Genomic DNA, 26304 nt, shown 5'->3' on the forward strand with positions numbered 1-26304 from the left:
TTTCATAATTCCGCTCAAAACGATCCCAGAACAATGAATTTGCGAGACGAACAGGCCGCCATGAATCAGGTAAAGCAATATGTTACATGCAATTTGATTGGTCCAATCGCTTGTAGTTAACCAATCGCTGGGCCGTTTATAATCGAGCTAAGACTTCCGCAACAAATAATGCCTTCAGTGATCTGATTAGTTGAAGCTTTCATACACGTCCAATCGCAGGGCTGTTTACAAACGGAAAACGGAGAGACTGTTCGGGAGAGCTCGTGAAAACTCGACGATAAGGTACCTGACCGCCCCTAAAATTTTCTCAACGGATTTAGACGATTCACAAAAATGATCAATTTAAGAAATAAAACGGCGGATTTCCGCGGATCCGCGGAAAATTGCCATGTATGATTTTGACATTTTGGGGCAAAACTGGGCATCAAGTTTCATTAAAATCAAAATCCGCCTAGATTAATTTTTCAGATTTTTTTGAGTGATTTGGCATGGAATGACCCAGAGAGCACAAAACCTTGACAACATAGTATTGTAGGTGTGCGGCGATAAGCAGGCGTCCATCAGCAAAAACAGTCCACGCCAGAATATGAACGAGGCTAAACATTGGTTCCGGGTGGCGCATTATTTTTATTCATTTATTTTTATTTTTTTATTTTTTTTTTATTAAAAACACGTTTCGCAACATGTATTTTTGTTTTGACCAATTTTTGTGATGGACACATCCGACTTGGTCAATTTTTTTTTTTTTTTCCAGCCCTGTGATGCTGTGATGCGCCGCATCCTACTGAGAATCAGTCCCAGTCCAAAGGCCCCTGGCAGATCAAACTATGGCCATCATAAAACATTTATTAACTGTAGAGGTGAGGTTTTACAGTAAGTAAGATTTTGGTCATCTTAACTGCTCTACTAATGTTAATCACTGTAACATCAAAACAATAAAACGAATTTATACGCTCCCGCACGTAAAAAGAAGTTAACAAGGACTGCCCTGAAAAATTACAGTACAGTTACAATAAACCACTGTTAGAGACGACAGTTGGCAATTAGCTAGGTGGCACCAAGCACGAGCAGCTGGTGTTAGCAATCTGTTACATGGGTTGGACTTCACAATTGCTTCAGGCCCTGCATCTTCACTGGAGCCACAATAATAAGGGTGATAGGGAGTCTATCCCAGCTTTCTTTGGGTGAGCGGCAGGGGTACACCCACGACTAGTCACCAGCAAGGTTATTTATGACAGTATGTAGTCCCCCCAAGAATCTGCAGAGAAAAGGTACTGATTCTACATAGAACCCTGATTAAAAACCAAAACATTTTGCAGTTCAATATTCTCTTTGTCCCTCTTGGGCAGATTTATTTAAATTACTTATGAAGTGCAAGACATTTCACAAAACTATAGGTTTGAGACAGAACAAGTGATATTAAAGCAAAGATTTTAAAAAGTGGTAACCATCCACTTGAATACAATTCATACAGCAGAAAAATGGATCGATATTGAAATTTGAGATAAATCTGAGACCATCAATCACTATAGAAGTAGTGACATAAACTACTGACTGTATTTTGTGTGTAGCACAAGTCTAGTATACATTAAAAAAAAACAATTGCAAGATGAGAGCACAATTTTTTTTTCTCTCGGTTTATTGATGATTGTGAGTCTGAAGAGTTTTGCGACATTTTTTAAAACAGCTCTTGGTGTTACACTTCTCCTCAAATGAGAAGCAAAGGAAACACGATCTTTTATCGTTGAGCTGCATCGGTGATCCAGCACCTTGTTGTAGCTTGTGCAAAATAGCTTAACTCCATCCTTGTGCAAATCTTTAGGATATGACCTTACTGTCTGAGAAGCAGTGATGTTTGCCAGCTTTTCTGGGATCGGGGTATGCGTTCAGAGAAACCAATTCATTAGCGCTATTCACCATTACAGGCTAGTTCCGTCATAATTTCACTGGAAGCTAGTTTAGAATGCAATGGAGCACAAGATCGGGTGACAAATCATAAAAAATAAAAAACTTACTTGACCTTGGTGGATGTTCAAGTGTTGAAGCACCTCTTTGAGCATCACAGGCACGTGAGGAGGCTTTTCAGTTGAAACACCAGAAAAGGCACAAAGGCCAGCTGTCTGAGAGTGCAAATTTAAATTCCATAATTTCTGCATTATCCGCGCTGTTTTCTGAAACAGTCGGCAGGAGGGAGTGGGCACACGGAAAATCACCATCCTTAATTTGACCTGAGGAGAAGGCAACAGCAATGATGAGTCATGGGTTATGCAATATATAATTTATAGCAAGACATTAACCAATTTTTAGTTTTGGAATGGAAAATATGCTAACTATGAGTACATCACCCAAAAAAAAAAGAAAAAAAAAAGAAACAAGCTCAGGGGTGATATGTTGGACTGCAATCTTCCATATCAGGTGGACAAGCTTAAACCATGTTGCTTTAATATTTCTGGTATGAAATGGATATCCAAAACGGCAGTGTTTCCCAAGCAAGGGTACGCGTACCCCTCAGGGTACATAATCACATCGTAGGGGCTACAAGCATATAATTTTTAATAATAATAATGATTTGCCCGGCTCAATAAACTGTGGCAAAATCACAACAGCCGTGTGTGATTTAGATATAGGCCAAGATGGCGCCCGAGTAAGCAGCCGTCGTCAAGTGCTCTCAAGATCCTTGCTTTTTTTTGTTATTGTTGTGTTTTGTTTTGTCACAATGTGATGAGAAGAAAGGAGCGTCAGCACAGAGCGCCGATGCGTATGTGGAACTGGGAGTCGCGGCTTGGAATTGAAGCGGATTTACATGGGACAGGAGATGTGAGCCAATCTGTTTTTTTTTTTCGTCAATGGATGCTACAGCTTCTTGTTTGCTTCAAAACTTAGCTTGTAGCAGACGTGTGCATATTTTCAGCATGACGTCCCTGATCCACTGGTGAAAAGGACACTTTGATCCTCTCCTCTTTCATCTATAACTGCTTCGAACAATAAAGAGTATGCAGAAAAGTGGTTAAGATTGAATGACTGTTTGTGTCTTATGTGTTGTGGTGTATTATTTTGTTATGTTATTATGACTTCAAGATGGCGTTACGTGAGTGGCTCCGCCTTTACAGCAGCTCCTATACTTTTTGTTCTACAGTACTGCTTTCTTGCTTTCATACTTTTGCTGCTGTAAATTGGGAATTTCTCCATTGTGAGACGAATAAAGGTTTTCTTATTCTTATTCAAGTCAGTGTGTCATTAAAGCTCAGACGACTGATGGAAAGAAAGCATAACTGCTGCAGTATAGTGCGCCTGAGTATTGTTCTTGTTCAGTGTTTTGTTCTACAGGGTTAAAGTTTGTATGCCTGTTTAAAGAGGTAGTTCTGCGATTAGCTGGCAACTAGTATCAGGGTGTACCGTGCCTACTGCCGAAATTAAGCTGGCATAGGTTCCAGCACACCTGCCCGCGACCCTCGTGAGGATAAAGCATTCACATAATGGAAAGATGGATGTTCTAAGAGTTTTATACTGTATCACAAAGACAAGATTGGTGTTTGTAAATTTATATTATTGTACTTCATGGAAACGAAACTAAATGATTCAATTTGATAATCAGGAGTGTTATGTTCGACTTTTGGAGAACCAACAACACGGATGAGTGATGGGGCACTCAAGGTATGACAAAAACGTTTGGGGGTGCACAAGCCAAAAATGCTTGAGAACCAAGGCAGTAGGTCACCACATTTTTAACCAAAGATTGATCCCTGCCAGGGAAACATAAACTATATTGTTAGGGGAATGCCAGACCAGGGAAATGCTGAAAACATGAGCTGGAATGATAGATTCTTCACACAGTAATTTACTATGAACAAGGGCCACTAGACATGAAAATGTTTATTTCCCAGGTTGTAGCAGCACATTACACAACCGCCAATCTGAGCCATTTATCAGTCAGGTTGGCATACGACACAAAACTGCCTACAACAAGCACCTAAGTGAGTCATTTTGTAATAAGTGTTTAACTGATTGAAAATTCCAATTAACCCGATACATGGAGAAGATCTGACAGGGAAGATGAACAGAATATTTGTCAGTGACTCCAGATGAATTCACTGAATTTCAAATGTCAGTGATTGATCTTCTGTCAGACTGCCCTACCAAGCGTAGTTAACAAAACTAAATAAGCTGTTCAGAATCCATTATAGTGGTGTATAAGTAAAGATTGATAATGTTCAGGCAATTGGCTCAAAACCTTGCACAAAAACAGCATACATGCAAAAAAAAAAGAATGCTAGCATTAGGATGTAATAATCGGTTCTGTTTGTGCGTGCTAAAAAATTGCCCCATCAATATAAATGTTGGTGAAGGAGCCGCACTGGAAGCTTCGGCTTCCTGCAACTGTTGGTCAACACGTGTGTTTGAATGAGATCAAAATTTAGCGTGATCCTGCGATCGGCGCTTGATGCTTGCTACGCGATTATATTGGATGATAGCACGCGGTAAACGCGTCTTGAGCAAATTCATCATCAGCAAAGATAAATAGACTTACTTAAATTGAACGAGGATGAACTGTGCTTGTAAAGTTCCTATTGACGTTTCGGGGGCCAATAGTTGTTTCACCGGAAGAAGCAAACGCGTAGCTCCACCCACCAGAAAGCAGCATGGATGACGTCACTCTAGTCGGCCAATGACCAGTCGCTCACACCCAATCTGCATCCACCGAGGAAGAGTGGTTGCTTTTGAAAATATTGGCGCTGGTCTTGTCAATGTTAGCTTTCCTTCAAGCTCAATTTACTTGGTTAAGATATGCCAACGTCGTGGGGCTCTTGTGGAAATAAAGCAGTCGTGATGAAATGAAAGTGTTCCCTTACAAACAAGGTAAGTCTTTGTCCCAGGCAGTTCCTGTAGACACGAAAGGCAACCGTTGCTAATTTGACGGTAGCGTTATCGTCGTTACGTGCAAAGATTGTTAGCTTACCGTCTCCGCGCCGGATACTGCCTTTTTCCAACAATGCCCATATTTACGCTGTTCAAACATTGTATTGTGGGTGATTGTAATTTACGGTAAACAGTAATGCGTTGATACACACTGGTAATCGTTACTGATTATTTGACTTTGAAATCAATGTAGTTCTCAAGTCAAGTCAGCTTTATTGTCAAATATGCTCTATGTGCAACATACAGCACAGATGAAATTATTGACACAAATATAAGCGTGATTAATTTCGCGATCCAGATTAATTATTGAACAGATAAAGATATTGCAGTGATGTTATGTTAGTTCAAACTGTATGTATGGAACGATTCACTGCTCAACGTGTCCGAATTAAAATTACTCTATTATGGGCGCCTATGAACTACATTTTGGGCTGTGTATGCAAAGTGGACCGTTTTGAAAGGTTTTTTTTCCTATTATAAGAAATGGTAAATCTTTAGTAATGTATCACATTGGAGAATTGTATGGGTTAACTGTCTTTCTCAAGAAAGTTTCGAGAAGAAGAAAGCGGACATTAAGCCTTTGATCATATCTGCTAATATTCAACACGTTACAGCCATCTCCAGCCTTGCCACCCTTCATTCAGCAAAATGCTAAACTTGCTAAAGCTTTTCCCACTGCTTCCCTCAGTACGTGTCGAAAAGCTCAGTAGCTTCAAAACACAAAATGCATTTAATCATATCATCATTGTTGTTTCTATGCTTTCCCCCCCTCTTTGCAGAAACGCTTTAGTCACCGGGTGAGGAAACACAATGGAAAGTAATGTCTGCAGCCACGTGAAAGTGGTCGTACGGGTGAGACCAACCAATGAGAATGAGACGAATGAAAATGTTCGCAAGGTGGTCCAGGTTGTTGATAAACACATGTTGGTATTTGATCCAAAAGAAGAGGACATATCCTGTTTTGGTTCCCAAAGAGTTCGGAATAGGAACATCAACAAGAGGGCCAACAAAGACCTTAAATTTGTTTTTGACCATGTCTTTGGAGAGGACTCCACGCAAGACGATGTATTTGAGAACACCACCAAAGGAGTGTTGGATGGTGTCATGAATGGCTTCAACTGTACAGGTAATGAGACACAATCCATAGTGTTAACTTTTTTTTCTAAATGTTGAGTGTCATAGAATTAAAAGTTGTCATCTTTGTTTATTTTGTTATTTTGTTTATTTATTTGTGACTAGTTTGTAATAGGTTAAAAGCAATAGTTTAATGTCCAATATCAATCTCTTGATGTAAAATGATTGCCGACAGCTCTTTTGTTTATAAAGTGCAAATTAGCTCAGAAAAGCCATCGGGCAAGTTATCATGTGATCAAAGATGCTAAATACAGTTAACTTACAATTACCCTTTCACGCTTTGATTGGGGGTACGGTAGGCAACTGGTTAGCACGTCCGCCTCACAATGCAAAGGTGTGGGGTTCGATTCCAGCTCTGGCCTTCCTGTGTGGAATTTGCATGTTCTCCCCGTGCCTGCGTAGGTTTTCTCCAGGTACTCCCGCATTCCAAAAACATTCGTGGCAGGTTAATGGAGCACTCGAAATTTTCCTGAGGTGTGAGTGTGAGCGCGGGTGGTTGCTTGTCTGTCTATGTGTGCCCTGCGAATAGCTGGTAACCAATTCAGGGTGTACCTCGCCTACTGCCCAAAGACAACTGGAATAATAAATTCCAGCATGCCCACGACCCTTGTAAGAATCAGCGGATTAGAAAATGGATGGGTGGACAGTGTGATTGTAGAGGATGCCACTTCTTTCGTAACTTTTCCTTGATGAAAGATGTACTTTTGGAAAAGATGTTTTTGGTCCAGTTTTGATCAAAATCATTGAGAACTTGTAGTTTAAGTTAAGCTTCCTTCCCTCCCCCCCCTTTTTTTTTTTTAAACATGGCACAAAAAACACAGCAAGACATCAGTTTGTGTTTATGCTGCATCCTTAGTGAGGTTATTGATATATTCTTTTTTTTTTCTTGTCATGTTTTAGTTTTTGCCTATGGCGCAACTGGAGCAGGCAAAACACATACCATGTTAGGAACACCAGATGAGCCTGGAGTCATGTACCGCACCATGAAAGACCTTTTTAAACGCATGGACGATGCTAAGGAGGAGAAAGAGTTTTCTGTTGCTGTCTCCTATCTTGAGGTGATTTTTCTTTTGTTCTTTAATGTTTGCCATAAAAACCTGTTCCCGTGGGTTAGGTGGTGGCGTCGAATTGATTTATTTTGGAATGCACTGTAATTAATTGATCATCTATGAATTTGCGTATTGTATACTTCCAAATGAATAAGCAAATGATAAGAGCTAGAAAGCACCTTTATAACACTAGAAATTCTGCAACACTGATAGTTTAGTTTTTTAAATTGTAACTGGGTTGTGTCAGAAAAGGCACCCGGCATAAAGTCTGTGCCAAACGTATTGTGTGAGTAATGTGCTGTGGTGCCCCTGACTGAAAGGGACTAAACCGAAAGTCAAACAACCACCATGTTTTAAGCAACAGAATATATATATATATATATATATATTTTTTTATATTTTTTTTTCCTTAATGGCAAACATTTGGTTTTATTTACCGGTAATACATATCACATATTTGGCTTTGAATACCAAGCAGAAGTCAACAGGTGCTTGGTTGGTTGGTTGGCGCAGCAAATTATGTTGCCTCCAAAGGTATAAGGAAATATTTTACTACAAATGAGACTGGTAGCACAGTCACTTGTAAAATATGCAATTTTTTTGTCGAATATAAAGCCATGTCACTGCTCGCGCACAGGTGTCACACTCAAGGCCCAGGGGCAAGATCCGACCCGTGACATAATTTTAAGTGGCCCTCAAAGGCACATCATGTGTGTCGACAACAATTGTTTCTAGCAAAATGTCTTCAGTTTGAACACTGAGATTGACATGGGATTTGTTACAACCCGCCCCTTTCAATTAAATTTCAAATTAGCTGAGCAAATAATTTACTGGCTTCTGATTTCAAAATTAGCAATCCATCCATTTGTTGTGTATATGTGACACCACAAGGCGCTCATACATTTAGATGGGTTCACAGGCATAACAGCCCTCCAATGGCAACCATAACTACGATGTGCCACGTGACAAAAATGAGTTTGACACCCCTATGCTAGTGCATTTGTCAAGTGCAAATGGCTGACGCTATCTGACATACCGCCTGAATCGTCACATAAGCTGTCAGTGAATTCACCAAAGGGCTTCCTGTAACAGTAAGGAGACAGACAAGATGCTCAGTGGTTCTCAAATGAGCACCGGAGGTTGTTGTTTGGTGCTCATTTTTTTCCTCCAACCAACCTATCGACCTTCTGTGTGTGTGTGTGTGTGTGTGTGTGTGTGTGTGTGTGTGTGTGTGTGTGTGTGTGTGTGTGTGTGTGTGTGTGTGTGTGTGTGCGCGCGTGCGTGCACACGGTCACAAAAAAAAAGACCATTCTTAGTTCATTGACACATTCATAGACACCTCCCTAACTGCTTCATGTTGTAGGTGTCTATGGATAGTCCAAAGATATATTTGAATAGTTCATGTCTATGAATTGTCTCATTTATTTTTGGCACTATCTTGGAAACAGGTAAATTGTCGCGCCGACTTCAGTGAGAAAGGGGCAACTGAGAATCTGACCCACTTTTGGGTTACGGTCCAGTCTTTTCGGAAGTGCTGCCGGAACAGTTTTGCTCAAACCATGCACTTTGTCAAATGATCTTTTGTGATGTTGTGGTCGGTTTTAATCCATAAATAACATTGATGTTTTTTGAACCACAGGTTTACAATGAGCAGATCAGGGATTTGCTGGCTAATGCAGGTCCTCTTGCAGTAAGAGAGGACTGTGATAAAGGAGTTGTGGTTCAGGGCCTGACACTGCACCAGGTTAGTCGGCACATTGTTTGGTGAACAATGTCTCAGCATTCTGTCGAATGGTGCAATTTGAAGCTATATGGGAAAAAAAATACTAATTTATACCTAGAAACTGGAAATACACATGTAGTTTGTGTATATAGTCCTGGGCATACTTCATGAATGATGTCTTCTTTGCATAGCCAAAATCTGCCGAGAACATTCTCCAGGCTTTGGATTCTGGTAATCGAAACAGGACGCAACATCCGACTGATATGAATGCCACTTCTTCCAGGTCCCATGCCGTGTTCCAGGTATTTAAATTGCCCAAAATGGTCGATTTTACAATGAAATATTATCTAAAGGTTTAAAAGTCACGTTCAGAATAATCATATGCTACTTCATTATAAGTGTCACAAATAAACTTCACATAATGATAACCTTATAAAGACTGTTACTTTTTTCCAGATATATTTGCGACAGCAGGACAAGGCTGCTAGCCTAAATCCCAATGTGTGCGTGGCCAAAATGAGCCTAATAGACCTGGCAGGCTCAGAAAGAGCCAGTGCTACCAATGCCAAAGGGCAACGCTTCCGTGAAGGTGCTAACATCAACCGCTCACTCCTCGCCCTGGGAAATGTTATAAATGCTCTCGCCAATCCCAAGGTGAGTTGTTGTCTAATTTGTACAATTTGTTGCCAATTTGAGTCAACAAGAAATCGTGTGTCATATTTCATACATCAAGCCAATTAATGTAACCCCCCCCCCCCACACACACACACACATTAAAACTACAGTAAAATTCACTTTCTCACCTCTTCCGTGATGAACAGGGTCGGATCTAAGGCGTTGTGACAAAAGCTGCCGCTACTTCGTGTTGCCAATATAGCTCATTTGTAGCTATTTATTTAGCAACTTTGGTTGTTGAATTTTGCTCTTGGTGGGTAGGTACTCGAGAGTTCCAACTACGGTTTGTGTACAAACAAAATTTCAAATTTCCCACATACCTCCTTTTTTATAGCTGAGTTTTTCAAAGTCACCTGCTGTTGCTGTTACAATATGAGACTTCAGCCATGCAGAAAAAGTCCAATAAAATCTTATGGTTAGTACTCTCTATTTACTGCCAAGTGAGTGGGTATCGAGCATGTTGCTTATAATTGTATTGATCTCTGTTGTCAAGTGGTTTATTTGTCAACGGCCAAAATAATTGTATGAGGTCTTTTGGAGTAGATAGTTTCTGTAAGCATCCTTTCCTTACATTCTATTTATGGAAGCAATGAAGGGACTGGGTTAAGTCCACATTCTCATCCTTTTTCATTTTCATCATGTTTTCGCCCACCCATGTTGCTTTGTTGTCTGTCTGTCTGCCTGTCAGAAGGATTATACAAAAAGTACTTGACCCTGAAAAAATTGAATTTTGTGGAAAGCTGCTTTGACCCACGTATGAACCCATTACATGTCGGTGTTCATATGGAGCAAAGGGCAGATCACAGCTTTTTAGCAAGGCAAAGTGTTCTTCTCATGTGCAGTGGGCATTTACTATTCGCGGCCAATGAGAACTGAACCAGCTCGATATAGCGAAAATCTGCATATCATTGAAACCCACGTTACGAATTGAGAGAGTTGGAGGGGGTTTCTGAGGTGTGACCCAAAAAATAATAATAATAATAATGTTTTTTCCAAAAGAAGCGGGGGTTGCCCCCCTTAAAAAAATTTACAAAAATAATCGACTTTGTGAATCTTTTTAGCAAGAAAGGGTCTTGTTCAATGTTATCAGTTTAAAGATCTCTTGTGAAGCTTTCGAGATGCCTGTTATTTTTAACGTGTTTCTCGTTTAGTGTCTTTCCTTTACGACTGCCTGTCCTCCATTCAAATACAGTACTGTATATCAAATGCCAACCTGAGAGTGGAACGATTATTATCTTATTTTCACTTGACATATTAATCCAAACATCCTTGATCATAGCAACGTTTGGACTCATGCCAATTATTTCCATTTGCTTTAGAGCAAGAAGGCTCATATACCATACAGGGACAGCAAACTTACCCGGATACTCAAGGACTCTTTGGGAGGCAACTGCAGGACTGTCATGATAGCCAACATCAGCCCCTCATCCAAGTCGTATGACGACACACAAAACACTTTGAAATATGCCAACAGGGCCAAGGAAATCAAATCTTCGGTATGTATTCAACTATTATGTCATAAGATGGCATATACTGTACACTCTGTTTTGGGATACACATATTGCCATTTTTATCCTGTAAATCATTTTATTGTTTGTTTTATTTTCGTATTTGCCCAATCAGCTAAAAAGTAATGTTATCAGCCTGGACAGTCACATTGGCCAGTATGCAGTCATTTGTGAGAGGCAACGGCAACAGGTAAATAAATTCCCGGGCCTTGCTTTTTTTTTTTTTTTCTCCATTCAACAATATTATCATTTCTCATGACTGTAAATCAATGTTCTGTCTCATTCAAGATTGAGCAGCTGAAGCAAAAATTGAAAGAGTATGAGGACAAAAATTTGGTGCACACAATCTCACCCCAGAAACAAGCAGACATCAACAGGTCAGCACTATTTTAACAGTTTTGCATTGTTTTTGTTGTCAAAGTGATGGGCTATATACAATATATTGTTCGGATTTGGTGTCAAGAATTGGAGAGTTTTAGACTGGCCAACTGTAAAGTTTGCTGCCATTCGGTCAGAGGCTTGTTGGCTGTTTTGGAACCATCGGATTTGCAATTAAAATATGACATATTTATGAATTTTAATCTATTTTAAGTGTGTGTTCCAATACGATTGCTACCCTAAAATGTGTTTTTCATCACAATGAATGAATGTCTTATCGTGTTAGTTGTGTGAGCAGGATGTAAATATCTGGAAATCCCATCTTCATCTTATTTTACTGTTCCAATAATTTTGGAGGGGGTTGTGTATTTCTTATCGTATTCACACGTGGGGCTAATTTATCGGCTTTGAAACTACTGATTGTGGAGTGTTTCTTTGTCCTCCATGTGTTGCATCCATTAGAGGATCTGCTGTTGTATTTGCTCGAGATGTTATCTTTAAGGGCTACAGTGGCATCTGTCAGGGTATTTGGGCTGGGGGGGCGGAGTACACACAAAAGCTGAATGACTCTCACTCCCACACATTTCATTCACTGGCATCAGAATTCACAACTCGCACAGTGAGAGGCTCTGAATAGAGCATGCACGCTTCTCGCACCATTAAAAATTCAGCAGTCTAGCAAGGCCACGTCTCCTACGTCACTAGAGTTTCATTGAAGAGTGCAGTCACATTTCAGCGACCGCTCTCCAGTTTTATTTACCGGTACTTGCGTATATCTCACTCCCTTCCGACAAATAGATTTTTAAAACCGTATAGATTTACGATCACTGTCACTGTGTAAGATCACTTTAAGCTTTCCATTACATATGATCATGATTCCGATTCAAATGTTTAAGACTTTGTCTTCCTTTTTGCCCGTAAAATTTGCAAAGGCGGCTCTTTGAAGGTTGAAGTCAGTCATCACTCTTCGCTCTCTTTAGGGTGTCTAAATCTCTGCAGCAAGTCTTCTCCAACCGTGCCCAAATCAGGAGAGAGCAGCTGGATCTGGAGAGACAACTGAAGGAGAATGAGCTGCGCCAGCACTACAGTGAGCAGGACAACCTGCAGGTCCAATGCATCTTTGCCAAAGAAAAGACTGACAAGGTAGCGGATGCTTACACTGCTTTCCAGATTCCATCATCCCTGCAGGAAAGCAATTGCTGAATCATCATTTTACTTTGCTGCCTTCCATAGTAGTCTGGGCCTGTAATTTACACCACAGCAGGACTGAGTGAGTCCTGATCCAGAGTTGCTTGCTTTCCTCACAAATTGAGTCTTAATCTTAGTCCCACCTCGACATGCTGTGTTGCAGAATGCAGCTAATTCTGCAAAGTTAAATTTGATTTTGATTTGATTTGACTTTGTATTTGGTCTCCCATAGGAGAAACCTGTCTTGGAGGACAGCCCCCCCCCCCCCCATGCCGCTACATACATTGAACAATACATACAGTATACAATACACAACAGACATTGGACAATAATACAATACAGGACAATATATACTCTACATACATTGGACAATACGTTATTCAATTCAAATACAATTCAATCTGTAGTTCATCTTTTTCATTCTAAAAATGTCTCTAAAATTACAGGAATTGATGTTGCTATCTTATACCATCACTAGCAATCGGTGTGCCACATGCACTAATGCTATTTTTTTTTTTTTTAAAGAACAACAAAAAACGATTGGATGAAAGCTAGATGTTATGATCTTCTGTTGTTCTTATTCCTCTCTCTGACATTGTTCTTTTCCAACAGGCTACTTGTAAACATGAGCGGAGGATTGCGATGCTAAGCTCCGAGCACGAGCGCATTCGTAAACGGATGAAAGAAGCGGAAATGCACTTTCAGGAAAATAATGGCTGGCTTCACCGTGTCGAGAACGAGGTGAAATTGTTGAAGTCGAATAGTCAGGCATTTGAGGTTAGTATCACCTTCGTCATCAGGGTAACCCTGGTTATCTTCTTTGTCGTTTCATTATGTTCATAATAATATAATTTGACAGGTTTTCGTGCAAATTCAAGTGATCGATTTTGCCAGGCTTATCAAAGGAGGAATGATGCCCTAATGCCACATTACTAAGTCTGTAATGCAATAAGGTGCAATGGATTTTTTTATTTTTTTAACCGGAGCAGACAAATGAGCATGATATAAAAAGGGAAACTAATCAATATAGGATGCATCCTTAAAACTCAATGCTTGGTGTTTTTTGTTTGTTTACTTTAGAACAGCGGTCCCCAAACTTTTTCCTGTGAGGGCCGCATAAGCTTTCGCTTCTGTGATGGGGGGGCCGGGGTCAGTCTAGAACAGAAAAAGGGTGACCGCAAGAGTACGGAAATGTAAAAATGGATTGTTTTCCAGAAACCCACACAAAATGAAGCCGCCTCTTGACAGATGAGACTGACAGACGTTTCTTTGCGCTGAAAGAAACAAAAACAAAAACATCGTTTGTCCACTTTGGGTTAAATACCCTGCATTCTATTTTTCTCTTACTGAACCTTTTCGCCATGATCCCGTTCTCTGAGAGAGGGGCCGGTTTCGGATTTTTTTTTTCTGGCGTTGCAAGATAACGGCACAGAAAGATGCACCAAATGTCACCTTATTGTATCTGTGTTTATGAAATAGTTACTAATTAATAGTTAATAATGAAAACGGTTCAGAACTAAGGAACATTTTATTGCAAAAGCCCAACTTTATGATCAAAGACAAATCCACATCGATGAAAAATAAATCAAAATACTCTGTGGTATTTTCAGGGGGCCGGACCAAATGCGGAGGCGGGCCGGATCCGGCCCGCGGGCCGTAGTTTGGGGACCACTGCTTTAGAAGCTAGGCCGTGTCTCTACTAGTGTCGTGACTGTCTTTGTTTTCTTCCCATCTGTTCTCCCAGTAATTAGAACCGTGCTCATTTTATTTCTCCAGCTCACTCGTGGACCACTGAAGAGAATAAATCAATACACTTTACTCGGCCCTCACACAGCAGCCAGTTACCTAAAACCATGTTCATGTTTTTTTTTCTTCATTATCCTTTCTTCCAAGAACTGACCCAGAACTATGACGCGCTCAGCAGTCAAATGTTCTCGCTGATGTTGTTTCGTAGTTTTCTTGCGTCAGAGTCCCCAAACCCCCCACTGCCTCCTATCCACTGCTTCCAGACTTTCAAATAAAACACGGAGAAAAGCATTGACAAGAGCATCTCAGACCAGCTTTGGACAATTTAACATGTCTTGAGTTTGAGTTGAGTTGTTATATTTTCTGTAGTTAATTTATATTAACCTGGTCTCACTCTCTTCTTAAGGTATTAGACAAGGACTTGCATTGTCACAGACTGGAGCTCAAGGTGAATGATCTGGAACAACACATCAAGCAGATGGTCAAAATCACTGCACTTCAGGATCAAGAGAATAAACGCATGCAAAAGTATGTCGGTTCTACTTGGAAGTACTACACGGCTGTGCATTTGCTTTGTAATGCAAATCTAATTGCAACATTCTGTATTGAATTCTAGAATGGTGAATGTGTTGTTGTCATCTTATGGTCGATACCACACTGCCATGTGTGACACTGAGCTTGTTGGAGCCCAAGATGAGTTGAAAAACCATGAGCTGAAGCAACTTGTGCTAAGAGAGAGAAGTGTGGCTTGGGCAGACCAGGTAGAAGTCAAACAAGACGTCCAAGGTTCATCTACTGGAACGACAAAACGAGAAACCAAGGATTTCAGTGGCGAATTGGCAACCGTCCTGTCTTTCTCAAGACTGCTTTACTTCCAGAGTAGCCCTTGCAGTAAGTCTTCATGCTCTTTATTTTATTTCATTTTTGTCATCGCTCATGTTTTTACTTCTGTACAAAGTCCACATCCCGAGTGTCTACTATGGGTAATTCGCCAACACGCGATTTAAATGTGAGAGGTTAAGTGTGGCTTATATTCAAAGGGCTTAAAAGTTGACATTCTGCATTGCTAAAGTCATGCTATGCCCCCATGTAGATAATTACGCCACAGTCAGACATGAAGCTATGAATGAAGCAACCTAGAAATGCATTTCGAAGGCCACCAACGATGATGGAATGGCTTTCCCCTGCCGTTATTGGAATGCTTTGCAAAAAGATGGTTCAAATTCATGAGAGTAGTGTAGTGGATGTCGTCCTTGCTTCCGATTTGAAAGATTTATTTATATGTGAGATGAAAGCGTAAGGTGTTGGCTCGAAAAAAAAACAAAAGGCTAGACCGTGTTGGTGCAACCACCCATCTGTGTTTGGCAATCCTCTCAAGAGATCAAAAGCATCAGTCTTTCGGACTCTTTAATTGAACAAAAAAAAAAACGCATTTTGAAATGTGGTGGGAAGCGAGAATGACTATTAGTATTTCTTTTTAAACACAGGTGCAGATGGGCGGGCAAAATCGTCAATCAAAAATGCACCATTTTCAAAAGGTAAGTTTTCTTGCTTTTTATATCTAATTTGGGCTCTGTCGTCCCATATTCCTCTATTGATCAAAAATGACTTTTTTACCTTCAACTGGGGAATACACAGGTGTTTGTCAAGTGGTCTGGGATGGCATTATTTAGTTTATGGTAGTTCCTATCTGTTCCGCAGAGGTTGGAAATGTTTCAGAATTGACGAGATGACACGTGCGGTAGATTGCAAGTGAGTCTCGAAGTTTGTAATTGGCTTGCATAAGATTTCGCCTCCACCAACCAATCGAGGTAACATGTACAAAACTAGCTACAAAATTAGCTTTGGCTAACTATAGCCGTTCCTCTGAGTTTCTAATCAGAACAATACTTCTGACTAGTGTTGTTAACAGAGGCTTTACATTTTTAAAAGGACTTATTTAAACCTAAGCCATGCTAAACCATCTCTAAGCTTTCGTTCAATGTATTCACGAAACACCGGAATAAGGTCTGAGGTAGTAAAAATGACTTGATATCATCGTGGTCTCGTCTCTGTACCAAATTAGCCATTATGCTGAACATTTGGGTTTTTTTTTTGGGGTACTTTGCTTAGCATAGTGCTTGCGCCACTTACTTGTTGCAGTTATACACACACTGTATTGGCTGCATAACTCGTGTGACCACATCACAAGAAATACACTGATTATTAGCCGTCTGGCCCACGTTACTGCATTTGAATGCAGACATAATGTGGACAAAATGCCTGGTTTGCCAGCTGTCACTGGGTTACATAAAATAAATAAATAGTAAAGTTACATAATAAAAACTAAATAAAGAAAAACATTTAAAAATAAAACTAATTTGAATTGGAGGGCACATTGAACACTTGGAATGCACCTCGTACCTCCCTCCTGTGGCTATGCCTGTCTTGCGTCACCTCACAATCGATAAGGCGAGAGTCACCCCGCCCCCTTTCGCCGCTCCCACCAGATCAGATGCCATGACTGGGCAAATTGAATTAGTTTATTTATTCTTACTCTGCTGTTTTCATACCTATGTTTACTCAAAGACTGTTCCTGTGTTTCTGACTTGACTTAAAATTTTGGACTACAACAAAGGAATCACTGTTGGTAGGCCGTATCGCACTTTTCATGTTAAACATTTATAAATATGACATACAGTGGTGCCTCGCTATTTCGCGGTTCGTTTATCGCGGCTTCAGTGCATCGCGGATTCTTTCAAACATAAAAAAACTTTTTTTTTTTTTTTAAATTTTGTTTTGTTTTTGTTTTTTTTATGGAGTACAGTATTGTATATGTTGCTCTATGTGACTCGCTGTTGTTTTGCAGCTTCTCGCGGACCGTTTATGGACTTTTTGCGGACTTGAATTTTTTTTTTTTTACCTGTATATGTTAATTGGTCGCTACTTCGCGGATTTTCGTTTATCGCGGGTAGTTTTGGTACCCATTAACCGCGATAAATGAGGGATTACTGTACTATCAAATTAGCGAACAGGCTATTTCTCAGTGAGCAGTTTTGTTATTGTGTCCATTGCATGCCTAGCGCTGCAGCCGTTTTGGAGGTATACAAACGTAAACATTGGATTGACAGGGACAGAAGCGCATTGGGTCCGTATATGATTTGAGGATGTCTTTTGCACAAAAACCTGTCGGAAAAACTCACAGAAACAAGTAAAAGCCTCTCAAGAAGGACTCGACCAGCAAGAACAACGGGTCTAATTCTCCCGCGTGCGCGTATCCACTCCATCAATACTGTGAGGCTTTCTGGAATACCGTGCGCTTCCCACGATATCGCAATCATATCACCATGAGATTAATACCTTGATGAAACTGAATCAGGAGATGTAGATCATCGTTCCATCCCACCTGCGTTTTTACTTTAATCTGATAAAATATCTAATTTGAAAAGGTTACAGTTAAAACTTGGACAGCCTTTTCCATTGTAGTTCATCAGGCTGCAAACTATTAATTTTAGCGTCTATACTCCCTATTAGTATATTTGCAGACAATCTCATCTTTATACATTAGGTTTTTCCAAATCGATAAAACAAGTTCTTTGACACCACACATTTAAGACGTCCATGATATATTCATGGAATTCATTTCTTTTTTTTCACGTCCTTGTGTTCAAAGCAGCATTACTTTTCGGAGCATGAATGTACAGTAAGCATGCATGTACTTTTGAAAGGACATCAAAAAAGCATACCAGTACATTTCCATGTAATATATACAGTCTTTATATAACTGTTAATCACTGCAGTTTCCATTATTGGGAACACACAGCCATTTTTTCATTGCACTAATGAAATCCTAACTCTTTGCATCCCTCTCAATTATTCATTCACTGACTCAGTCTTGAATCTCTCCAACCTGTCCTGTAAATCCTAATTCCACTGTCACAGTCTTCTAGTTTTCACATTATAGGTAGAAGAATGCAAGTAATTCACAGTGTCATCAGCTACACTAAACATCCCTTCTTAAGTGGTGGCTTCAGTCTACTGAAGACTATTCGACATTCGACAAACTGCTCTGATGTCACCCCGATGCTGCTTTGTCAGTGTCCGACTCTTTCAGTCCTTATGATAGGCACTGCAGCGTAATGTGTGCAAGAGCTCCTCCCTGCAATTTGCTAAACCAATCAAATGTGGTTAGATATAGAGAGGGAAGGATGGATGGATGGGTTTCAAGGGGGAATTGACGCTTTGCCTGGCTGGCTATTAATAGACTTTGACGGTGCTTCACAGAGGATTAAAAACGTGTCTCCATTTGATGTCCTTCTCGGGTTATGTGCAGATTCTCTGCGGTCTTTATTTGTCCCCTCATTTGTGTCTGGAAGGTTTCCTTTTGTTTTCCTGTTATGTTTTTCCACCGTCCCTCCATGTTTACTTTGCTTCACGTCCCATTCTCTGATTCTGCCTTTCTCTTCCACCTGCAAATGTTTTTTTTGCCCCCCCCCCACACACACACACACACACACTCTGTGTCTTGCATTGAACACTCCCAATCCCTCTTGAGCTTCATTCATGAAAATGCAGATCCACAGCAGGGCAGGAAAAAACGTCAGCAGACGTAAATTCCCCAGCTCCACCAACCAGAAAAGGCGCACTATAAAAAACATGCAGCGGCAACCAGGCGCCCCTAATGCGGTGCTGCCTCCACCAGAAATAGCAACTCATGCATGTATTAATCCCCTCCAAGCCAAAAATATGTGATTGAAGGAATTCTGCTGCCTTTTATCGGAAGGAATCATTTCACTGTCACACAAATGTGCTATTTATTGCTTATGTCCTCACCTCACTCAGAAAACTTTCTGACGCTCACATTTGATTACTATAACATTAGAAAAGAGAAAGTGACATTTAGCCCATATGTATTTTGCTTTTTCACTGCCTCTTTCGTGTCCAGCCTCAACATACCTCCGCAGGAAAATGAGTGTATTGGTCTTCATTGTATGAGGCAGACGCACTGTGCTTTGACCCCCTTTTCATTTGCAATTCGACAAAAATGATACCGTCTTGATTTTATAGAGGTGCTGCTAAGTGGACAGTATCATTAATTGAGTGAGTGTATATTTTGCAGTAAATAATGAAAACAAAACAATTAATTCCAAAACTTTTTTCAAAACCTACTCGGAACAATGCAACACGGCAACAAGTCAACATTTTTAAATAAACGTCTTTGCAGTTTAAGAATGTGAACTAATTCTGATGAGGAAAACGGTAGTATTAGTAGCTTGGATTAATATCATGCCTTCTAAGGGAAGGATGCTTAACAATAATTTATGGGGTAATTCAAATGTTGTCTCTGATTCTCCCTTTCTCTTCCCCCTGCAAATGTTTTTTTTGCCCCCCCCCCCACACACACACACACACACACTCTGTGTCTTGCATTGAACACTCCCAATCCCTCTTGAGCTTCATTCATGAAAATGCAGATCCACAGCAGGGCAGGAAAAAACGTCAGCAGACGTAAATTCCCCAGCTCCACCAACCAGAAAAGGCGCACTATAAAAAACATGCAGCGGCAACCAGGCGACCCTAATTCAGTGCTGCCTCCACCAGAAATAGCAACTCATGCATGTATTAATCCCCTCCAAGCCAAAAATATGTGATTGAAGGAATTCTGCTGCCTTTTATCGGAAGGAATCATTTCACTGTCACACAAATGTGCTATTTATTGCTTATGTCCTCACCTCACTCAGAAAACTTTCTGACGCTCACATTTGATTACTATAACATTAGAAAAGAGAAAGTGACATTTAGCCCATATGTATTTTGCTTTTTCACTGCCTCTTTCGTGTCCAGCCTCAACATACCTCCGCAGGAAAATGAGTGTATTGGTCTTCATTGTATGAGGCAGACGCACTGTGCTTTGACCCCCTTTTCATTTGCAATTCGACAAAAATGATACCGTCTTGATTTTATAGAGGTGCTGCTAAGTGGACAGTATCATTAATTGAGTGAGTGTATATTTTGCAGTAAATAATGAAAACAAAACAATTAATTCCAAAACTTTTTTCAAAACCTACTCGGAACAATGCAACACGGCAACAAGTCAACATTTTTAAATAAACGTCTTTGCAGTTTAAGAATGTGAACTAATTCTGATGAGGAAAACGGTAGTATTAGTAGCTTGGATTAATATCATGCCTTCTAAGGGAAGGATGCTTAACAATAATTTATGGGGTAATTCAAATGTTGAGCATGTTTGGCATGCCCTGTTAGCGGAAGAGTAGCTCGTGTTGGCGGCCAAGTGATAGCCGCCCGGGTTGACAGCAAACAGTAGCATGAAACATTCCAGTGGAGGTCCCGACAGACACAATCTGTTCTGGGACTTCTCATTGAGTACTTTCTTCCCCTGTGAAACTGCAATAATCGAGCTCTGATCAACTTCATAGTAAGCTAACCTCTAATAGATAAAAAGTTAAACTACGCACCAGGCTTATCAATTCTTCAATGGAAATCATGGATCGTAACCACGCCGTAAAATCAAGGACACCCCCCCCCTGCCCCCCCGACCTCCTCCACACACACACTTACGCTCTCTCTCGTTCTCACTCGATAGCAAGTGTTTTTGTTACAATACTTTTATTTTTTCTTTTCTGAGCGGTGTCATAGACGTTAGCCATGGCTGCTTTGACCATAGCATGACTTTTCTGCAATGGAGTGGTACTGTTGTTATCAGCTTGAAGTTTTATTTTTTCCAGAATGTACAATCGATTAGAACACAGGTGTCAAAGTCAAGGCCCGGGGGCCAGAATGGCCCGCCACACCCTTTTATGTGGCCCGCGAAAGCAAATGAAGCATGTCAAGTTCCATGATGCTTGCTAAAAGTCTGAACCAAAATTTCAAATTGTCATATGTAATCCGCAATAATAGTCATTATTCTTGACTTCTGGTTGTAAAAATAGTTATTGATCAATTTGTTGTGTGCTGTGTATGTAAAATGTGGAGGGGATTAAACATTTATATGGTTTCCCAAAATTCATAACGGCCCTCCAAGGGAAACCGTAACTACAATGTGGCCCGCGACAAAAACGAGTTTGACACCGCTGGATTAGAAGAATAAATCATGTGATAAGCTCACCTGCTGTGCAGAAACACACACACTGTCTGCCCAGTTTTTGGCAAAGGAGCGATGCAAAAAAAATGTTTGCATATTTAACAAAAATTGATATTCCGCCATATATTCAGCAGAGTTCCTGAAGTCCAGGCTAACAGGTCAGCGTGAAGCTGCGGCGTTGTGCCTGCTAGGAGTTTGCAAATGATTGACTTCTCCTTAGTCACGGCTTCTCTCTCTGATACGTTGCATATCTTTGGACATTACGGTTTCTTTAAACTCTAACAAAATGGGGCCAGAGACGGCTCGTTATTTTTATTTTTAATTTTTTTTTTCACAGATCATATTTACACATTAGGCCTGAAAAATGTCACCTTCATTTTCACACACGATTGTAAGCTGTCGTTATTGAGGCGTGAGGGATGTCAATTTTTTTAACCCTCATCTAACCAGAAGCATTAAAAACTGTTCCTGGGTTTTTCCGTGGTTTGCCTATCAGGGTGTCAAAAGCTCAATGAATCTTGACGGCAGGCACATCCGCACATATTTTGAGCCACCAACCAAAAAGAAATTAACAGTGAGAAAAACGTATTATTACACAAGCACTTCAACCTTTAAATTTAGAATTACATTTGAAAAACAAAATTAAAGTGAAGTACTTATTTATTTTCCAAAGTTTCCAAAGGGAAAAAAAAAACAGTCAAATTATTTTGTTGAGTTTGCTTAAGCCTTTTATTGCTACCAAACTATACTACTGGATGCAAAATGTTTAATCTTCAATATAAGGCCATTCTAAAACAAGTATGGCTGGAATTAAACAAAGGAGTTAAATAAATGCTGCTGTCTTTTGGATACTTCTGTGTTCTTTTTGTAGAACGTGAAAATTTCCATCTGCAGTTCGTACAAACCCAATTCCAATGAAGTTGGGACGTTGTGTTATAAATAAAGACAATTCAATGATTTGCGTTCATTCCTTCCTTCTCAATGTTTTGGTTTGCTTGGGGTTTTAGGTAGCAGAAGTCCTCCAAACCTGCAGCAAGACGTACTTCCCCGAAGGCCCGTTCGAAGAAATCTCTCGGTGTTGCTGCCACAACAAAGCCCCAAGACTTTTTCCCACGACTTTGAGGAGGGCACCTTTCCTCTCCAGTGCACACCGGAGCCTGCTCCAAAAGGTGTTCAGTTTAGTTTGTCCACCGGCATGGATCCCAATATAACCTTTGAAGTTGAACACGAAGATGCAACGATCATAAGCAATGGCGGCCCCTCTCAGGCAATGAAGTCAGGGGGTTGTTCAGGTCAAACCCAACTCATCAATCCTGTCAATGAAACCAAGCAGATTCCTACCCAACGGTGAGAAAGTTTCATTCTTTTCCTCAATCATTTCTACTTAAATGCGGTAAATGGCATACCAACTGAAAATGAATGCAGCCGTTCAGAACAGAGAGAATGACCACGTTCAAATCCAAAATGGAGCACTTCCTCAAAATGCACACACAATGGAAAAGTTAGTTGAACAAAATGAGTTAATGTTGCATTTACCTAACAATACAATTAGAGGGTACGAGTTGACAAGAACATATGAGTAATATCTTCGTGTACAGACAGCCCATTTCTAGATTGGCACTGGGTTAGGCAAACTAAAAAAAGATGCATAGATGGAAAAGTAAGACACACCTTCATAATTCACTAATATTTAACAAATCAATATTTCTGATGACGAAATTAACTGCTCAGTAAGCATATTTGGTTGCCGCCCAAGACTGCTCATATTTTTCATCAGTCTGTACTGGGGATTTTTCTTGCAAGGGAGCAGTTTTTTTGTGGAAAGGTTTGGTGTGATGATTAAAAAAAAAGAAATATTTGGGGCGGATCTATTTTTAACTTGGCCCTGCAATAACAAGTGTTTTGTAACACTGGTAGAGATTACGAGTTACTCTGTAGGATTATGCATGGAATGTTTTATCCCAAGTGGCACTTCCTGCAGAGGCTACAAAAAGGATGTCTTGGAACTGTCTAAATGACTCTCTTGACTGCTCTTGAATCGTGCGGCACACCTCGCTGTGTTAAGGGAGGGGGTGCAAAATATTTAACCCCACCCCCACGCCAGGGTGGGCTATGATGATCTCCTGCTTAAATGATGAATGCATTGAGTTTGATGAGAAAGGTAATGTAACGCTAATGGAAGCTAACTGTGCGCAGACATCAGATCTCCTCCTTACAAGAAGTGAGACAAGCCAATCCAACGTACATGGGTATGACGTCTGCTGCGCGAGGAAAGCGTAAGATCAACAGGTAATTGTTGTTTAGTTGCTTTCGCAGCCAGCTTGGAAACAACCCAAGACGAACAAACTGAGGGGAAAAGATGAATTCATGAATGCATCAATAAAGTGCAGTCCTTGAATTGTTTTTACCCCACATTCAATTCTCTTTCAAACTGATACGTTTTAAAACATAAAAATTCTGACATTTTGTGTTCTTGGATCAAATGAATGTCACCTGCACTATCATGCAGTGTAAAGCTGTCAAGTTCCATCAAATAAGAGTTGGTTAGTTAATTATGTCATACGTGTAGGTGTTAGTAATGAAGCATCAACTGGGAAAAGCAGCACCGCGCTCAGGATCAGAATATTAGCAAATAACACATTGCAGAATAAATGTCACTGTTTATACCTTCTACTAGAGTCATTAGTTTGTCTTTATGAATTGTCCTAATCAGGTTCCTTTTGGAGCTTTATGGTAAACTGCTGTCTGTTTGTTACACGATTCCCCCCCCTTTCATTCTCTTAGGGAGAAAGATGAAAACTTGTCCGCACCAAAGCGTACTAAGAAAGCCCTCTGCGTTCCCACCAGACCACTGAGGGTACCGACATTTTCCAGTAAGTATCCATTTAGAATGGCGCACATGCAATTCACTGTTTGTTGATTGTTTTGGTCCACATTGAGTGACCAAAGTGCAGCCACAGTGACGACTTATTCTGAAATACTATGTTATGCGTCCTCTTCAGGTTCAGGAAAGGACAAACCTCAGAGAGTCGTTAGGAGCATTTCTGAAGGAAATCTGAACCTGCTTAAACCTTCCAAACCGAAGTCACAACTGTTCGATCGAGTGACTAAATGGATGTAAAAAACCCTTCAGTGTATGTCTTGATTTCCATGTTAAACATTTTAAGTAGTATTTTAGGCTCTGTGAGTCCTCTTTATTTTATTTTGTTTTATTTTTTACTTGAATTTAAATAAATGTTAAGCACACACACACACACACCCAGTCAAGATAATCTCATTGTTAATCCGTGTTTATTGCATGGGAGGTGAACAGTGGTACAAGGTAATCAATTTTCTCCTGACTTACATGGCACTGATAAAACCCAAATCTTCATCACAAGAGTTTTTACGTGTTGGGGTGAATTGCGTCGAAGTTAATTAATAAAGCCTTCACAGACTAACAACCTGCCAAACACTCCTGCTGTCCTCTTACGAAATGATATTGGGTTTCAAGCTTTTAAACCCACTTGAGATAACATCGTCAGAAGTCTTTTAGGGACCTTGATATTGTTCCTTCCGAAATGTTGATGACTAAATTGCTCCATTTCTGTCCAAACCTAATGCTTGCTCACCTATTTAATAAAGATGTCTTGAGAATGCACCAGAAAGTAATACAGTACATCTTTGACCCATTTTCATCATTTAAGTAACATGACACACAACATCATTCAAGGAATGTGACAGTGGATTCTTTAGGTTTCATTGTATCTGTAAATAGTTGTAGATATTCCTTTAACGCAATTGCCAGCACGAAACTGTGACTGTTAAAATTGCTTTATATTGTTTGCCAAATGACGGTAGTCTTATTCTTTAAAAAATGAATTGTCGCCACTTAAGTAAAGTGTGTGTGTGTGTGTGTGTGTGTGTGTGTGTGTGTGTGTGTGTGTGTGTGTGTGTGTGTGTGCGTGCCGAAATTCTCATTCTTTAGTCTTGATCAGAGTGTCTCTGGTCATTTTAACGCATATATGTTTGCGGTCAAGAGGAAAATGCACTGTGTCTGAGATATGTGAATATTGGTATCGGTTGTTTACCATTTCAGTAAAAATAGCGCATCAAGGTTGATTGCAATTTGTTGTCACCGGTTACTGTTTATTAATCATTATTGTTTAATAATTAATCAAATCCAAATAAGGAACATTTCAGTAAATGTTTGTAACTATATTGCAGGTTATCCATGCTACTGCTTCACCCCCCCCCCACCCCTTCCCATAAATTGATTATAATTCAGTTACTTATTTAGTCCGTAACATGTCAGAGAAACCTGTTGATCATTGATTTCCAATGTAAAAGCTGATGTTTGCAACTGGCCTGTTTGGATTCAACACAAAACATAAGCAGTCTGTTTTCATGACTGACGACAGAAATCAGAGAATATTTCCTGTACGGGGCAAAAATCTGAGGATTTGGACAATTTTAAGTTAATGGCTCGAAACAATTAATCAGTTATTAATCGGTGCAGGTGTTTGGACGGACTAATTCTGCGTCACTTGGTGAAGAGGATTATCTCCCACTTGTTCTCCAACCACATAGATGGTGTGTTCCCTGTAAAGTCTCACTTTGCCTGGTCCACCTCTTTCACAGAGTTTGCACACAACCATTGCTGTCAGTCTGCATCTTGATTGTAATCTTCATTTCCCTTTGAGCCACCCTCAGCAGGGTCCTCAAATGGCTACGGGAGTTTGCCCAACTGGTCTACATGTTTTGTGGACTTGGAGAAGGCGTGCGACCGTGTCCCTAGGGTAGATCTGTGGGCGGTGCTTTGGGAGTGCCCTCACCAGGCACTGGATGGGATTGTGCCCCAAGAGGAGGGGTTTAAGTATCTTGGAGTCTTGTCCACGAGTGAGGGTAGGATGGAGCGGGAAGTCC

The 26304-nt window shown here is 40.3% G+C and overlaps 2 protein-coding genes across 2 annotated transcripts in view; one reads left to right on the forward strand and one right to left on the reverse strand.

The window, feature by feature from the left end:
- mettl15 (methyltransferase 15, mitochondrial 12S rRNA N4-cytidine) overlaps positions 1–4611 on the reverse strand; it is a 59337-nt gene extending 54726 nt beyond the window's left edge. The window contains exons 1-2 of the mRNA XM_019867457.1: positions 4529–4611; positions 2016–2228 (exon numbers count right to left, since the gene is read on the reverse strand). Of these exons, the coding sequence (XP_019723016.1) occupies positions 2016–2216 (201 nt within the window). The 5' untranslated portion in view covers positions 2217–2228; positions 4529–4611. The remainder of the gene's footprint in view (positions 1–2015; positions 2229–4528) is intronic.
- A 97-nt stretch (positions 4612–4708) lies between these two features.
- On the forward strand, positions 4709–25211 carry kif18a (kinesin family member 18A). The gene is made up of 18 exons (XM_019867456.1): positions 4709–4857; positions 5697–6043; positions 6952–7109; positions 8740–8844; positions 9015–9125; positions 9280–9477; positions 10818–10994; positions 11122–11196; positions 11295–11383; positions 12365–12527; positions 13185–13349; positions 14725–14846; positions 14935–15209; positions 15806–15856; positions 22407–22746; positions 23596–23688; positions 24184–24272; positions 24402–25211. The coding sequence occupies exons 2-18, from the start codon at positions 5728–5730 to the stop codon at positions 24518–24520; spliced, it is 2646 nt and encodes an 881-aa protein (XP_019723015.1). The 5' UTR covers positions 4709–4857; positions 5697–5727; the 3' UTR covers positions 24521–25211.
- The last annotated feature ends 1093 nt before the right edge of the window (positions 25212–26304 follow it).

The sequence above is a fragment of the Hippocampus comes genome, unplaced genomic scaffold (assembly GCF_001891065.2).
Source record: "Hippocampus comes isolate QL1 unplaced genomic scaffold, H_comes_QL1_v1.1 scaffold2, whole genome shotgun sequence".
NCBI lineage: Eukaryota > Metazoa > Chordata > Actinopteri > Syngnathiformes > Syngnathidae > Hippocampus > Hippocampus comes.

Bases quoted from the DNA above. Each gene is read 5' to 3' on its own strand.
- kif18a (XM_019867456.1), top strand. From the start codon at position 5,728: ATGGAAAGTAATGTCTGCAGCCACGTGAAAGTGGTCGTACGGGTGAGA. The intron at 6,044-6,951 runs GTAATGAGACAC...GTCATGTTTTAG, and splicing joins GAATGGCTTCAACTGTACAG to TTTTTGCCTATGGCGCAACT. The intron at 9,126-9,279 runs GTATTTAAATTG...ACTTTTTTCCAG, and splicing joins GGTCCCATGCCGTGTTCCAG to ATATATTTGCGACAGCAGGA.